This window comes from Dromiciops gliroides, chromosome 1 (genome assembly GCF_019393635.1).
Source record: "Dromiciops gliroides isolate mDroGli1 chromosome 1, mDroGli1.pri, whole genome shotgun sequence".
Lineage (NCBI taxonomy): Eukaryota > Metazoa > Chordata > Mammalia > Microbiotheria > Microbiotheriidae > Dromiciops > Dromiciops gliroides.
The window spans coordinates 641200190-641202934 of NC_057861.1; the positions used below are offsets into that span (position 1 = coordinate 641200190).

At 44.0% G+C, this 2745-nt stretch overlaps 1 protein-coding gene across 1 annotated transcript; it reads right to left on the reverse strand.

The window, feature by feature from the left end:
• Positions 1-1585: 1585 nt before the first annotated feature.
• Positions 1586-2221, reverse strand: LOC122735643 (calmodulin-1-like). The gene has a single exon (XM_043977355.1). It carries the CDS (start codon positions 2191-2193, stop codon positions 1744-1746), a length of 450 nt encoding a protein of 149 aa, XP_043833290.1. The 5' UTR covers positions 2194-2221; the 3' UTR covers positions 1586-1743.
• Positions 2222-2745: the final 524 nt, after the last annotated feature.

Consider the following 2745-nt stretch of genomic DNA (forward strand, 5'->3'; position numbering starts at 1 on the left):
TACTATCTCTATGCTCTTGATTCTCAAATCTATCTTTCCTGCTCCAAAATTTCTGCTGACCTCCAATGCCACATCTGTCGTTCAGATATACTGAACCAGTTGTCCAGTAGACATCTTAAACTTAACATGTCCAAAGTGGAACTCATTATCTTTTCCCCTAAACCCTGTTCTCCTCCTATCCTCCCTATTTCTGTAGAGGGCAACATCATTCCCCCAGTCCCTCAGGTTCACAACCTAGAAGTCATCCTGGACTCCTCACTATCTCTCCCCTGTATCCAATCTGCTGCCTAGGCCTGTTGATTTCACGTTTGCAACATCTCTCAAATATACCCCCCCCTCTCTCCTCTAACACTGCACCCACTCTAGTGTATGCTCTCATAATTTCTCATCTGGACTGGTGTAATAGTCTGCTTTTGGGTCTACCTGCCTTAAGTCTCTCCACACTCCAATCCATCCTCTATTCAGCCACTAAATTAATTTTCCTAAAGTACAGATCTGACTATGCCACTCCCCTACTCAATATACTCCAGTGGCTCCCTATGTCTTGAGGAGAAAATATAAAATACTCTGTTTGGCATTCAAAACCCTTCATAACCTAGTCCCCTCTTACCTTTCTTAGTTAGCTTACACTCTTACTCTCTGACATGTACTCTTTGTTCCAGTGACACTGGCATACTGGTTGTTCTACAAACAAAACAAATGAAAAAAGACCAAAATCCCAAGTCCACTTTTCAGAATTCATAGGGCCTAAGGGGAAGGGGAAAGTGGCCTATCCCCCACTCGGTTTACTGTATGATGTCCCTGTCATGGCTTAATAAGACCTTCCTCACCAGGTGCCATTGAAAGAGAGAGCACAACTATGCCTCAGTCAGATATATTTTAAAATGTAGCCAGTGGGGGGCAGCTAGGTGGCTCAGTGGATAAAGCACAGGCCCTGGATTCAGGAGGATCTGAGTTCAACTCCAGGCTCAGACACTTACTAGCTGTGTGACCCTGAGCACGTCACTTAACCCTCATTGCCCCACCAAAAAAAAAAAAATGTAGCCAGCTATGAAACCAGTAGAAAGAGGCTATTCCCAAAGATGTGGTCAGCCTACACAGAATGTCTATACCTATGCTAATCCTATCTCCCAGGAGTGGGTCCCAAGCCTCTTCTACATGGATACCTACATGTTGGGTGATCTGAGCATGCTCCAAAGCACAGTTACACATATATGAACAGATGTAGAGTGAAATGAGAACCAGAACAATTTATACAGCATCAGAAACCTTGTAACAATTTTGAAAGACAAGAATTCTGATGAATTCAATGTCTAACCCTGACTCCAAAGGACTCATGAAACATGCTATCCACTTTCCACTTCCTAAGAGTGGGGTGATGGATTCAAAATCCAGAATGAGACAGACAGACAGACAGATATTTAGAGCATGACAAATAAAATGATTTGTTTTGCTTGACTATACTTATTTGTTACAAGGACTTTGTTTTTCTTTTTTATTTGAGGTGGGGGGATTGGGGATGAGAGGTGAAATTAGCAAATATGTAAATTCCTAATGAAATAAAAATACATTTTAAATTATTTTTTGGGGGGGACAAATCTCGTGTTGCTTTATGTTGGATCTCAGTTGTCAGTCAGGGTTGGCTTAGAACCAGGTTATGCAAGTAAGAGTGTCGGAGAGAGAGAGCGCGAGAGAGGAGAGAGAGATCAAAGGAGAACGGGCATCACCAGCTGCCCGAGGCCTTCACTTCGCTGTCATCATCTGTACAAACTCTTCATAGTTAACTTGGCCATCGCCATCTATGTCCGCTTCTTGGATCATCTCGTCCACCTCCTCGTCGGTCAGCTTCTCCCCGAGGTTGGTCATCACATGACGAAGGTCCGCAGCACTGATATAGCCGTTCCCATCCTGGTCAAAAACGCGGAACGCCTCTCGGATCTCTTCCTTGCTGTCTGTGTCCTTCATTTTCCTTGCCATCATGGTCAGGAATTCAGGGAAGTCAATGGTTCCATTTCCATCTGCATCCACCTCATTGATCATATCTTGGAGCTCAGCCTCCGTTGGGTTCTGACCCAGGGATCGCATCACTGTACCCAACTCCTTGGTGGTGATGGTCCCATCTCCATCCTTATCAAACAGGGAAAAGGCCTCCTTGAACTCTGCAATCTGCTCCTCGGTCAGCTGGTCAGCCATGGCGGGGCACTGGCGCTCTGGGCACCGGAGGAGGAAGAAGAGAAGAGGAAAGAGGAAGAGGGTAAACTTCAGCAGTATACCTTTAGCAAGCTAGCATACCCTATCAAACCCCATTATTTAACTTTACCTTCACTTTCTTAATGTCTGACCTATACAGAGTATCAAACAAATTCTCAATGGATTTGCATGCTTGACAGATTATTTGGTCTTCATACCCATACCCTCTGTTGTCCCCTTGTTTTACATAGTGGTTACTCTTCAGTCAGTTTTTTGGAAGGGAACTGAAGAGAAACCAAAATACCACTCAGCCTCAAGTAAGCAGAAGTTTGCGAAAGGACAAGTGTTGATCAGCAAGTTTTGAATTTGCCTATGTGCCCCATGCATGGCTTAGTTGTGACAGTGTATAAGAAGCATGTGACCTTAAGCAGCTGTTAGTCAGGTTCTGGTCATCCTCTGTGTGAACTGGTCTTGTGAGCTCCTTTCCTTTATCAATTTAAATTGAAATATTTTCACATGTGCAAATTTCTGGACTGCAAGAAATTTTATAGGGGT

Coding starts and splice junctions, on each gene's coding strand:
- LOC122735643 (XM_043977355.1), bottom strand. CDS start 2,193: ATGGCTGACCAGCTGACCGAGGAGCAGATTGCAGAGTTCAAGGAGGCC.